This window comes from Gavia stellata, chromosome 6 (assembly GCF_030936135.1).
Source record: "Gavia stellata isolate bGavSte3 chromosome 6, bGavSte3.hap2, whole genome shotgun sequence".
In the NCBI taxonomy this organism is placed as follows: domain Eukaryota; kingdom Metazoa; phylum Chordata; class Aves; order Gaviiformes; family Gaviidae; genus Gavia; species Gavia stellata.
In genome coordinates, this window is record NC_082599.1 from 11,486,864 (window position 1) to 11,500,464 (window position 13,601).

General features: G+C 37.1%; 1 protein-coding gene across 1 annotated transcript in view; it reads right to left on the reverse strand.

Annotated features, from left to right (window-relative positions):
- Window positions 1-1,945: 1,945 nt before the first annotated feature.
- The window catches only part of VIPR2 (vasoactive intestinal peptide receptor 2), a 57,807-nt gene continuing 46,151 nt past the window's right edge, over window positions 1,946-13,601 (reverse strand). The window contains exons 9-13 of the mRNA XM_059818788.1: window positions 12,708-12,777; window positions 7,311-7,402; window positions 3,927-4,056; window positions 3,799-3,840; window positions 1,946-2,119 (exon numbers count right to left, since the gene is read on the reverse strand). Of these exons, the coding sequence (XP_059674771.1) occupies window positions 1,946-2,119; window positions 3,799-3,840; window positions 3,927-4,056; window positions 7,311-7,402; window positions 12,708-12,777 (508 nt within the window). The remainder of the gene's footprint in view (window positions 2,120-3,798; window positions 3,841-3,926; window positions 4,057-7,310; window positions 7,403-12,707; window positions 12,778-13,601) is intronic.

Below are 13,601 nucleotides of genomic sequence, written 5' to 3' on the forward strand. Positions count from 1 at the left end.
AAAGTTTAGTAGTGGTTTCTGAGTCTAAAGCCTTTGGGAATATATTTAGTTTAAATACATGTGTAGGGGTATATCTTTAGACCCCCTGAGACTGTCACTGGGCAGCCCACTTCACTCCAGAATCTCACAATTACTTCACCAAGTGACAGCAGAAAACACACGGAATGACTGGGGGTGATCAATAGCTTATTTAAAGTCAAACTTGCCAAAGTAACAATTCATCAAGTAATTATTGTTTAATTCAAATGATAACTACTATGTAAAGTTTAGTGTTGTGTAACATTCACAGTTACCTGTTCTGCAGTACTCATGTGAACCATGGGGCCTTTTCTATCTTTGGTCTGACATAACTTTGTATCACTTCAGGGTGATTCCACTAAAATAAATTGTGTTTGATTGATAAGTAGCTAAATTAAATCAGACCAAGAGGTGTATGGAGACTTTGATGGCTGCCAACAATATTCCCAGTACTGGTAATATTTTCAAGAATATACATGTATGGCTGCCAAGACATGCCCTTACTCCTGTTCTTCACTTTTCCTGGCAATATTATGGACTTTGGATTCTGCTAGCTCCATACAATCTGTTATCTGAAATATCAGGGCAATTGCTTTTATGGATCAGATGTACTCATGCAAATATGTATTATTCCCACTTGCTATTTAGAGTGGACATAGTTAAATGTGACATGGGAAGTAACCATAATTTGGTTTATTCCTTTTAAAGAGTGCAAATGTTCTGTATATATTTATAAGAATCTGTCAGTTCTATGGTTTTTTTTTTACAGTGGCTACATGAGAGGCTTGGCATTGTTCAGAATTCCTTCTATTTATGCCTTTTATGGTGATTTTTAGGGATTCTGTCTAATTTTTTTTCTGCTGAAGTCATGGTCAGGACTAAATTTTAGATCAGCTCAGATAGATACAGAATAGAATTAAGCTGAAAGAATTTACATTATTCCTTAAATGGGAGTTGTAACTTTATTGCAATATTTCTTGATTTAGCTGCCAAGTATGTAGTTCTAGAGACATAGTTTAATGAAAATATTATATGAATATATTTTCAATGGGTAATATGCTATCCAAGGCTGTTTATCTTATGCCAGACTGCTCTAGCAAAATAGCACCTCTTCAGAAAATTGTTTAATAAAAGATCAACACAAATCTATTTGATTTTAAACAGAAGAGAACAACTGGTGATTGTAATAGCACTATTGGAAAATGCTGATGTTTTAATCAAAACTATTACAGTAGCCTTTTCTGTATGGACTGCAAAGGTAGCCTTACTTTCTGCACCTAAACATAAACCCAGGCGCTTTTGAAAGGAACAACAGGACTGGAATCTAACTCTGTAGAAATTAAACTCTGAAATTTATACAATTAGCTGAGAAGTACTACCTTTTTTCCCTCTGTATAAGTAATGTTAATGATTTCCTGGATTAGCACACTAAACTCCCAGTGCGGTTAATTGTACTCTTTCTTACATTTCTTTATTTTTATTTTGTTTTCCCTAATTAGGAAAGAATTTCCTAATCCTTAAGGAAAAAATGTTTCCTTAAGTATAAATAAAGTGTAAGACATTTTCTTGCTTCCCGTCTTAACCTTTTCAACATGTACCAAAGGAATCTGCATTGAACAGGATACCATACATCTATCTTGTAGACATGCTGGAGGGTAAAGGGACCGTTATAGTAAATGAGTTTTTGAATAGTTGCAGCTAGTAAACAGCAAGAGAACATCAGAATTAATATGAATACAATTTAAAAAAACCAGAAAGCATCCATGGGGCAGGTGTTATTAACTGGTTGGCTGCACAAACCAATTTCCCAAATACCAACATGTAGAAAAGCAAAGCACTAAACTGTACATTTTATAAAATATCACATCAAGCTGCATAATGAATGATGTATCGCACAGTTTTTCATGTTTTGGGGGACCTAGCTGATTTATATCATGGTGGTCTCTGTCTGCATAAATGACTGAGCCCTTGAATCCCGGTGGAGCTGAGAAACGCTTTCTGATCCATTTCGAGAAATCGAAGAGCTGTGGAGTCTGTAATCTCTGCCCGCTGTCTGCTTCCAGCACAAACTCCGCCATTTTCTTTTCAGCTCCCCTTGTACCTGTGTTAAAAAGAAAATGCACAAGATGAGCTGAAAATGTTCTTTTCTGTCAGGAACTTTTCCACATTTATTGGCTATCAAAAGGGGACCTCTAGGGACAGAATCATAGAATGGTTTGGGTTGGTACGGACTTTTAAAGATCATCTAGTCCAACACCCCTGCCATAGGCAGGGAAATCTTTCACTAGATCAGGTTGCTCAAAGCCCCATCCAACTTGGCCTTGAACACTTCCAGTGATGGAGCATCCACAACTTCACTGGGCAACCTGGTTCAGTATCTCCACCACCCTCATAGGAACAATTTCTTCCTTACATGCAATCTAAATCTACCCTCTTTCACTTTAAAACCGTTAACCCTTGTCCCGTCAATACAGGCCCTGCTAAAAAGTCTTTCTCCATCTTCCTTATAATCTCCCCTTTTTATACTGAACGGCCGCAATAAGGTCTCCCCAAAACCTTCTCTTCTCCAGGCTGAACAATCCCAACTCTCTCAGCCTCTCTTCATAGGAGAGGTGTTCCAGCCTTCTGGTAATTTTTGCGGCCCTCCTTTGGACTCACTCTAACAGGTCCATGTCATTCTTGTACTGAGGACAATCACCTCTCTCGACCTGCTGGCCACGCTTCTTTTGATGCAGGATACGATTGGTTTTCTTAGCTGCAAGTGCACATTGCCAGCTCATGTCCAGTTTTTCATCCCCCAGTATCCCCAAGTCCTCTCTGCCAGACTGCTCTCAATCCATTCATCCCCCAGTTTGTATTGATATTGGGGACTGCCCTGACCCAGGTGCAAGACCTTGCACTTGACCTTGTTGAACATCATGAGGTTCGCACAGGCCCACTCCACAAGCCTGTCAAGGTCCCTCTGAATGGCATCCCTTCCCTCCAGAGTTTCAAATAAGTTTTTACAAAGATTACAAACTGAGGTGAAGACTGTGTTGACACTGTCTGTGAGGAGATGCCCCAAGGCCACTTTCAAAATCAGTTTTGTATCACTTGGGCTGCAACAGTAACTTTTGGTATCTAGCCATTAATCACACGTACTTAACGCACAATCAAATGATCAGCCCAAAATCAGGCATTTCAAGAATATCAAAGACCAGAATAGCACTCAGGAGACCTGACTGTCAATTCCCTGTGCAAGCAGGTGTCTTCTTCAGACAGATTCCTCCTGTCAGACACTGCATGCTGTTTAATGTATATTCTACCTTAAAAAGTGGCTGACATCAAAAGGAATTCCTTGCATCTTCCTCAGTTGAGATTAGGAAAGCTGCCACATGCTGAGCACTTCTGAAAATCTGCTGCTGTTCTGGGCGTTAGATTCTGTCAGAAGATTACCCCTAAATACTTACTAAATGGTGTTTCGGATAAATTTCTAGACTGTTGCACCTCACTTGCACAATCCACATTGCTTGTAACAGCTAGAATTAGATCACGTTAAGTAACAGAAGACGCACTTACTAACACCTCGGTTTGCAAGGAATTAGACTTCAAACAGCTTTTAACTCTTCACCCAAACGCACTAATTTATCCTGTTGCATAAAACTGCCACACATATATTCTATAAATACGAATGTAAACATCTTCTAAAAAAGCTTCATGTATCAGAGTGGAAATATAGGGGCACTTATACATTTACTGAAAACAGTTTTTAACATCCTCAGTAGCAAAGGTGAGACTTACTTCACTGTTCAAAAAACAATACAGGACTGCAACAATCAACCCCTGGAGAGAGACAATATTCCTCAGTTAGTAGGCAGCACCAACCTAGGTAAATAATACTTCTTTTGAATACAAACTTTAAAATTTACCTGAAAAGATCCCAAACACAACTCAAAGATTATTTTATAATTATTGGAACTGCGGTCAGGAAATAGAGCAAACACTGTGTAGTGAACTCCAAATAATGGAATAAGCAACAACGTGGATTTTGCAAGTCTCCTGGGTAAATAAAAGAGAAAAAGCTGGAGTTTAATGATAAGCTCTTGTTTTACTAAGAACAGAACCTGATGGAATGACATTTACATAAACCTCGTAGGACTTCAGATTTATAAGCAGTCTTAGTAAGAGTCATTTATTGCAAATTGTTTTCCTTTCAGGCTTGCTATGAGATTAGCCACACAGTAACCTCATAAATTAACATGTGCAATTCCATGTTACACTTGATCTTGCTGACATTGCAGTCTTCCAAAAGCTAGCAAAAGACTGCAGGGCCTCTCTAAACCAAAAGACCCTTCTTCAGTTGCCCTCTGGACAGCAGCAGGGTGTAGGACTTGCCCTCTGCTCTGTCTCCTTGACACAAATTCAGTTCCCAGCCTGGTTTCCTGGCATGGCTTTTGGGGGTGCGGTTTTACTGCATTATTCCACAGGACCACATTCGGCAAAGTGTCACGAGCTGCCATCAGATCTCTCAAGATATTTTTTACCTGTCATAAAGGGTTCAGAGTGGAAAGGAATAATGCCTTCCTGCAAAGTCATACTGACAGATCCTCTTGTATGGAAGGTAAAATCTCTCTCTTGAAATTAATCGATGTTTATTTCCTTTAAATTTGAAAATGTATGGTTAGTCTGTACATTGCACATACAGAGTATGCAAACAGTACCTAGGAAATGTAATCCAGAATAATCTAAACTGTGAGATTTTCATGAGCAATTTCAGATTTGCCCCCAAATACTAAACTCTCATAACCATACTGATGGTATTAAGCATATACCATTAACGAATTTTTAATGCCGTCAATTACGTAATACATTTTAGCACAAGACACTACTGAAGTTAAGGAAGGAGAACTTTAATATTAAGCAGAGCAGCTCTCACTAACTGCCTGTGAAACCACTGAAATGATGAATTTCTAATTGTCCCTTATCTGTCACTTATTTCACTCTAGTAACATCAGTTTTATATATTACACAGGGCCAGTCATGCATGATTACACATGTCTGGTATCAGGTAAAATTCAAGAAGTTATAATGTTGAGTCCCATAATTCATCACTGTCTTGATGAATATAACTTGATTCAACAATGAAAGGATGCTGTTGTGAATTTACCTATTTTAAGAGAAAAGTCAAGGTATTTCAAGCAGTTTTATTTTTTCTGTGTCAGACTTCATGGCCTTTCTTTGTTCATAATGTGCCAGAGGCTGCACCTGTTTATGTGGAAATAATCAGTTCTGACAGCAAAGTTTCTCAAGAATAGTAAAACCCTCACATCTAAAGGTGATACCAGTAAGTGGGACAAATAGGATTTCCTTAGCACAAGAAATTAATTTACAGCTGGAGGAGATGATGATGGCAGCAAATTTCCTAGTTTCCCAAGTGAAATGGAAAACTGATTTTATTTGAACTTAACCTTACCCACTGCAAAAGTAAAATGAGCAACAAAAAGGATGGAACCAGGTGCAAGCAAGTGGGACAGAGGAAGGGAAGAAAAATGGTGACTTGCACGAATAGTATTCATTTTAGACTCATATTTCACTTTCACTCCATTCTTGTTTTAATAATTTTTGTCTAACTGGTTTTACTTTCTCTATACTGCACTGACATTTTAGTGAAGGGACAGACAAAATAGCCTTATTCTTCTCTGTATCTTAGAAAATGCGTTAGCATTTTGAAAAACAAGCCTTCCAGACCTTTAATTTGCTCTGTACATGCAGTATTTCTTGAGGTTAATCTACTGTTCCCGTAGGTATTTGCTAAAGACCATACAATCCAAACTTAATCAGGCAATCAAATGCTAAAAGCAAAGAATTCACAGGGATGAATAATGAAGGACAATGTTGCTATTAATGAACATTTTATGCTATGAAAGCGCTACAGTAAACTGTGAAACTGTGGAAAATGATGGGACTGATAGGAAGGGAATGCCTCATTTTCATAAAATACATAAATACCACATGGAAACAAAGAAAAGTTCTTGTCACAAGAAGTAAACTTGAGGGGATTTCCTGCCCATAGGTCGCTCATTGTGCTAAATGATAATGTGGCAACTGCATAACTTCATCTGGGTTGATTTTGTTCTCCCATATGTTTAGTTAATTCAAGCAGCAAACACAAAAAAGGGCCCTTGTAGCTCTATGAAGCAAAGCCTTATGTCAATCTAGTCATGTCGCCTTTTCCGTGGCACATCAGAATTCTTCACTTTTTGCATCAAATGTGTCACATTGTTTACAAAACACATAAGATCCTAGTTCTCTTGGCTTTAAAGATATGCTTTACTTTAGCACACCATGTTTTATCTGCTTTTAGGACAGGAATTCAGTATTTTTTCAATGAAGAAAAGGTGTTATCTAGGAGCACATTTTCAAAGGCCACTTGCTTGGTTTTGCATTTTCAGTGTTCATGTTAGGTTTTGTCACTGAAATATCATATTAACATCCTGTAGTGTCAAACTCAGTGTCTATATCTGAGCTTTAAAATAAGACCTACTACAACAGACTCTTGATTCTGGACTACAGTATCCAGCAGCTATTATAATAAACAATAACTGATATGGCAATATAATAAAGAACAAATCCAATTTTAGCAATGAATTTAAATTGCCCCCCAACATTCCTTGATTGTAAAGCTGTGGAAACAATGGATGTTAGCATTTGATGTTCAAACCAAAACACAATAGAAGAAAGCCTAAACAGAAATGAATTTGATCTAAATCAGAAACACTTATTTTCCTGTAGAAAAATAAAGATGCTATTTTAAATCAGCATAAAATGTTATATTTAATTTTTCATTTTTTGGTAACAACATAACTTCTTTCCAGCTCTTAAAATGTATTTAAATATTACAACAAAATATTTTAGAAATGAAAAATTAAAAAAAAAAAAGTTTTTAAGGAGGTTGAAGCAAAGTGTTTTGATCTTGAAACTTTTGTTATGTTGAAATGAAATATTTATACATTAAAAGAAAGATATTACTCTCCATATCAGCATATTCATTCATGGTTTAAACTCAAATTCAAGAATAGCTTGTTGGTCTTTATGAAATTGCATATTTTCTATTGAATTTAGTGTTTGACAAAAAAATTATATTCATCTCTATTTCAGCATAGTGATAAGATCTTTATTAAACCACATCTAAAAGTACTTCTGAATTAAATGTAATTATAGTATCACAGCAATTGTTGGTAGCAGGTTTCAGCAAAGGAAATCTTACAGAGATTATTGTGGTTCTGTATATAATATCTAAAAATATGACTCACTTGTACTGTGACTGGTCATTTCCTCCAACATCTGGAGATCTTAACTTCTGCAGTAAGATTCTTATAATACTAATGAAAAGTATAAAATTTACCTGCAAAGAAAACAAATATAATGGTGATTTCTAACTTCTCCACTCAATACACAGCACAAAGAAATGCTTAGCAAATCAGACAAATCAACTCATCAGTGGGTGTTGTGTACGTCCTTGCCAGAATACATCAAGATCTACACTGTCAAACCTATTGTCTGTTTTCTGCCTCACTAGGTTTGTTACGTCCAGCGCACTTCTGCATGGCCACCAGTTCTAGTCTGGCTGGCAAAAGCTTGTGAAAGTCCCAGTTGTCAGAAATGCCCTCCTTCCAAAATCTCAGCTGAATACAGGTTTCCTAGCAGAACAGGACATCGGATGTGATTTGGCGCAATCAAGCAGTGTCCTAAATTTTCACGTGGCTTCACAACTGGAAGCCCAAAGGAAGATGTAAGTTCCATACACAATTTTGACCCTCCCTTGCCTCTCACCTTGACTTTTAATAGTTTCTGTCTGAACTAGGGGAAGAGAAGATTGTTGCACAGGTGGTCTGTCCACTCCAATCAAGCACAGAAAGGGCCTCTCACAAGTATCTGTCTGTCTTGGGTATTGATGCAGACATTATCACTGAAGGAGCTGAATCCTTGCAGTCTAATTCTCATGACAGCCCTCTGAGATTGAACAGTAGTATTATTTTATTTCATAGAAAGGCACTTGCATAAAAAAAGTAATTATCAGACCCTGATCAATCTAGAAAATTGAAATATAAAACTCAGTAGATCCTAAGTCTCACTCCCATTATTTGGCTTTTGGCATCTTGTGTTCACCAGCCCTTCTGGTGCTGGATTGTTTGGTGTGGTCTAGAAAACCGCACACTAAATATACCATGCTTGTACTGAAGTGACAGAACACTTGGAATCCACGCCTTCACAGCAACAACATGAGCTAAAAACTACAGCTACAGCTACATAAACAGCTGCATCAAATGCACACATTTTAGAAGAAATCAACCTAGAGAAAAATTTCTATCACTGTAAAAATGAGCATTTTATTGTTCTTAACTAACGCCATCCCAAAGCTGAAGATTAGGAGGTTGGGTACCCAACCAGACAGTGCCTGCCTCACTGCTACAAACTTTCAGTCTCTGCCTTGCTGTATTTTCTCTCTGCCTTGATGTATTGCTGGAACTCTTCTTTTTCCAGCCTATTTGGCTGTAAGCTTTTCAAGTTCAATGAATTTCTGTGTCTTCTCTGGCATACCCAGTACAATTTGTGATGTTAATAAATAAACTATGATCATAGCAACTGAATGCCCCTCTGTATTTAATATTTTGATTTAAATGACAGGTGAAGGGAAGTGACAGGAACTGACAGGGATTAAATAAAAAAATCAGGAAAACTAAATCTAATATTTCTGAAAAAAGAAGAATAAAAAAGAAAGGTTAGAAAATATAGGCCTTTACTGAACTTAACATACATTTTTCAGGCAGATGATGACTTACTTAGAAGTTTTCCTTGATGCAAGTCTCCTATAAAAGTAACAGGCAGAAGCCTGTTATTGCTGATTGTATCTACAGACTTACCACAGCGGAGTGTACAGACCAAGGGATATACATTTAGTTTGCCATATGCACTGGAGCCAGTATTAGTGAACAAGGAGAGAGCTTCCGTTTCATTGTATATTTGTTAGACACAAAATAGGAGAAAGTAAACATCTTTATTCTGTATTTGCAAAGGGACTGGCAGAATAACTTCTTGTTCTTCACAGGCATCCCTAGTTTCTACTGTAACAGAATAAACTGTCATCCATTTGGTTTCTGAAGCGTCAAATAATCTGCAAAACTACACTCAGGTGACTCGCATTCTTGACTGCCATTCATGTATTACTTTTAAGTCTGTTTTCAAACACATACCTTTCTGTCTGTAAGCACAATCTTGGATTAATGAAAAACATACATTCATGTTTGGAAATTTTCACAGTCCTTGGCACTACTGAGCTTGTAAATCCAGCTAGCTGAAACGGGGTATTAAGATCTAAAGGTGGCAACCACCACTGACTTACTACAGTGGAGCAAATTAATTCCTCTAAAATTATTATTGAATTGATCATTTGTTAAAATCTTTTCAAGTATATATCTGATTTAGAATAGAAACAAGTAGTGCCCTGGAATTTTGCTTTTAGTATTGTAGCTTTTCAGTCCCATAAAATCATTTGAGCATAATGTCTTTAAATAAAATAGAGTATGTATACTGTTCAATGAACATATAAGAACAGGAAAATAAGAAAATCATGTGAATGCAGAGAATCTGCAAGACAGTGATGGAATATGATGCCTCTTTAGTGGAGTAACAGCAAGATGCTGCTGGTATGCTTTTCTACTGGTTGACAATTTCTGACAGTAAGTTGTTGAGTCTAAACACATTGCCTGAGCATGTATCATTTAAACTGTCTTCATGTTGCTTCTTTGTTGCTATTTAGTCCCTTACACTACCTGCAATGTGAGATAACAAGATAAACATTTCTGAGCTACTTTGATGTGTCAGAACTACTGTTTTCACCCAAACACCACTCCTTCCCAAATGAGAGCAGTTTATGTAAGTAGAAGTATGAAGGCAGCTGTGGAGGCATTTGCTAAATGGAGAATATGAGTAACACCACATTAACTGTTTGGAATAGTCACCCCCAGTTAAATAACTCTGAAATGTGTACAGCATGAAGCATGGAAGACTGCCAAATAACTTTTCTTAAGCCAAAATTGTCAGGAGGAGATGACAGGGAAGGTTTCTGACACACTGAATTAACTGAAGCCATTCCCACTTTGAGAAGTGACTTCAGAACTTGCTCTCACAATACTGTTTACTGTTGGATAATAACCTTATAGAAAGTATAATCTAAGCAGTGAAAATGTTTGGAGTTAATACAGAAATTGATGGAAGAGAGTGAATACGGCATGAAGACTGAGCAGACTTTCTGTTAAATCTAATGCGGTTAAACCATTGTTCCTTAAAACCTTTGCTTGATCTCCTCTGTCTTTCAAAAGTATATTCATGGCATCATTCTCACAATCAGGCTCTATTCTACTCTTCTTTTCTTCACTCTTCTTCCTCCTCTTAAAGATTTTCAGTATCAGCCATATTCTGGGCTTGCTTTCATGCCATTACATAACACAGTTAATGAGAATTCTCAGCTTAGGTGTTCTGCTCGCCTTTATTTTCCTGAAATTCAGCTTCTTTCAGAGTTTTCCTGTGTTCACCTCATTGACTACTTACACAGATGTCCTTCCTACTACTGAAGCCATTTGTTATTGCTGGTCATCCTTGTCATCATTCTCTGTGAGTCTTCCAGTCTTCCTACATTCTCAAGCATACTGAAGACACTGTGTGAGTATGATGTAAGTACATCATACTTTTATTGAGAAACATGACTCTTTCACAACACCTATGCAAAGAACTTGCAATGATCTATTTTCATTGTTGAATGGCAGGCACTGACCTCATTATTCAAAGATTTGAATCTTCAACTTCTATTTTTTCTAGAAGGTAACAGGAAATGTTGAGGCTTATCATGGTGTATGTATATTGAAAATTATGTTCTCATGAATGTAGTGTTTTCCACTCATTAGTGACCAATTTTATGTGACGTTTCATTAGCTCCTCTTGCTCTATGAATTCACGCTCCACTTTGCATAGCAGTAAGTTTGCATAGCATCCTAGCTGCCACAATGAACGTGCTGGTTGTAGTTCAATGCTCCAACAAGATACATTACTTATCCAGCAGCAAAGGGTGAGTATCACCGCTTTTATAACTCCCTTTCACAGCTTAACTTCCCAAATGCAAAATGCAGTTGATCAAACAGCTGGAGAATCATCTAATTGGAGAAGTAAGCGGCTTCACACAGTACACACTGCAGAATCGCTTGGCCATCTTTAGTTGCTCTCATCCCTAAAACATGCTGTTTAAGAGAAGAAACTTATCTGGAACGAGACAGCAGATCCTAAACATGTGTACCCGGCAAGCCAAAAATGGTCATTTGCAAAATGTTTCCCTATGTCTTACAATCCCTTTGTAACAAATCAGTAATAGAATCATTAAAAAAACCAAGGAGAACAACTGTTCCTTTGCCTCAAACAGGGATTCTGGACCATATTTTATGATATACTGAACTTTTGCTGACTCACTAGTACTCCATTTTCTTAACTTACAACTCATTTCCCAGTCTTTGCTAAGATCCAGCTGCAATTCAGGTTTGCCAATGAGCACTTGGATAATTTCCGCTTCCAGGTCTAGGACTTCTTTGGAGAAGTACTGCTTTCTGGCACATGAAGTCTCATCTGTCTACCAGATAGCTGTTTAAATTGAACATCCAGGGAATAGACTTTCATCTTTCTGTAAACACCAGGTGGTTTGTTTTGCTTTCAACTTTCAGCATATTTTCTTCACTGCGGACCATCCCCCATTCTCCAGCTCCTTTGAGGTACATGTATTCCCCTCATGCTGTAGTTCTGTTGCATGCCCATTTCTTCGTATCATAAAACATCTTTTCTGTGAGTCCTTACTTTATGTCATTTCACACATAGCCTACTCTGCTTTCTCTTTAAACAATGTAGAATTCACTTTGATGAAGATGATAGGAAGTTCTCTCAAAATGATTTTCAGCAGGCACAGATTGAAAGGGAAGCCCAAGCATAATGTGGACTCTTGAAATCTTGTGTAATCTAATAATGCCCTACTTTTTCTGACTAAATGTTAAAAATAAAGCAAGTGTATCTGAAATGTATTAATTTGCCCTGTGACTGTTTTCAGAAATGGACATATAACCATAGTACATTATGCCCAAAGTTAATTACACAATCATCACAGTAAACAGGAATTTTATATGTTACTCCAGTAATTCATAGGAAAAGACTCATGAAACATTCTCAAACGGTATTCTTTTGCAAATACTTAATGTTCAATATATATTTCAGTAGCCTATCAATTAAAGAAAGATATACACAGCCATAGCTTTTTATGGCTGCAGTAATATCAGATTCTCAATTGCAGGGCTATCTATTTAAATGCAAAATCAAATCTGCAATTCATTGAAAAGTATAATTAGATTTTTGCTTCCCCCAGGCTCACAAACAGGAGAGATGTTAAAGAAAGAACAACATACAAATAAAAGCAACTGCTTATTTAATAGGAGGCAGATAAATTGTGAAGGCAACAAATTTTAATGGCCTTGGCATCTGTTTAACATTTCTCCTCCAGAATTTCTTTTCATTAAAACAGAATTCTTGCCTATCTGTAACTAGCAGTAAAGTATAATGGCTATATGCACTGCGCAATGCTGAACTGATCTATAATTCATGCTTCAAAGTTTACTTACTATAATAGAAATTAAAATTGGTATTCGTATAACCCACCAGGGACCACCATGCTCATTTGTATCCCAGCAACTGAAAAAAAAAAAGAGGGAAAATTATGTTGACGTTAATATCATCTAGCAAGCAAGACCTACGAGGAGAAGTATTTCTTACATACAAGACAAAGCACACTAAAATAATGCCTGTTCTAGCCTAGAATTTGGCATTCAATCTTTTCCTGCTTTCAATTTTATTTCCCTGGGTTTAATATGCATATTCCAATCAGCTAAATCATCAGGCACACTAGAGTGTACCATTAGACATCATGGAGGACATTGGCCTTGAGGGAAACCAAGCTTAGTTTTGCTTTATGTAAGGACATTTTTCCCACAAGCACTTAACACCAGCCTCTGGGTAGCAGGAAGATCTAAAGCAACTGGCAGATACAATTGAAATGACATAATTCCTTGTGGGATATTTAGGTTACAGATGGCTGGAACTGATTCAGGAAAATGAGAGACTGAACCTGAAACTTTGTCTGAAAAACTGAAAATTTATTTTTAACTGTAGGCTCAGCACTTTTGGTCCAAATACTTTGAGAATAAGTGCTCTGAAAGATTAATCTTAAGCAAGGGCAATACCCTTCAGGGTTCTTCTAACTGTGATCATAACGACAAAGGAAAAAGAAGTTAGCCTTCGGTTTAAATGTTAGAGGTCTTGCAAAGAAAACTTAGAAATTATGTAGGACGTGATTTTTCAGTTTAATTACAGAATCAATTGAAAAATATTAGTCAGGTTGAAAAAAAGGAGTGTGAAAACTGTTTGTCCTACTAGCGAGGAATGCTCTCCCATTGCTTGGGGCCAGCAGGAGCAGCAAGTCTGATCTTCCTACAAAATTCTTATCTCTGTGCCCTTTC